General features: G+C 54.6%; 1 protein-coding gene across 1 annotated transcript in view; it reads left to right on the top strand.

The window, feature by feature from the left end:
• The first annotated feature begins 243 nt into the window (after positions 1-243).
• NKX2-1 (NK2 homeobox 1) overlaps positions 244-348 on the top strand; it is a 2,882-nt gene continuing 2,777 nt past the window's right edge. The window contains exon 1 of the mRNA XM_005864986.1: positions 244-347. Coding sequence (XP_005865048.1) covers positions 257-347 — 91 coding nt within the window. The 5' untranslated portion in view covers positions 244-256. The remainder of the gene's footprint in view (position 348) is intronic.

The following is a 348-nucleotide window of genomic DNA, read 5'->3' as shown; positions in this document are numbered from 1 at the left end:
GCTTACGCCCCGCCTCTGGTAGCTGCCTAAAACCTGGCGCCGGGCTAAAACAAACGCGAGGCAGCCCCCGAGCCTCCACTCAAGCCAATTAAGGCGGACTCGGTCCACTCGGTTACGTGTACATCCAACAAGATCGGCGTTAAGGTAACACCAGAATATTTGGCAGAGGGAGAAAAAAAAAAAGCTGCGAGTCTTCGCCTTCCCCCTCTCCCTTTTTTTTCCTCCTCTTCCTTCCTCCTCCAGCCGCCGCCGAATCATGTCGATGAGTCCAAAGCACACGACTCCGTTCTCAGTGTCTGACATCTTGAGTCCCCTGGAGGAAAGCTACAAGAAAGTGGGCATGGAGGG

This window comes from Myotis brandtii, unplaced genomic scaffold, assembly GCF_000412655.1.
Source record: "Myotis brandtii unplaced genomic scaffold, ASM41265v1 scaffold194, whole genome shotgun sequence".
NCBI classification, from domain to species: Eukaryota; Metazoa; Chordata; class Mammalia; order Chiroptera; family Vespertilionidae; genus Myotis; species Myotis brandtii.
This window is presented reverse-complemented; position numbering and strand designations above follow the sequence as displayed.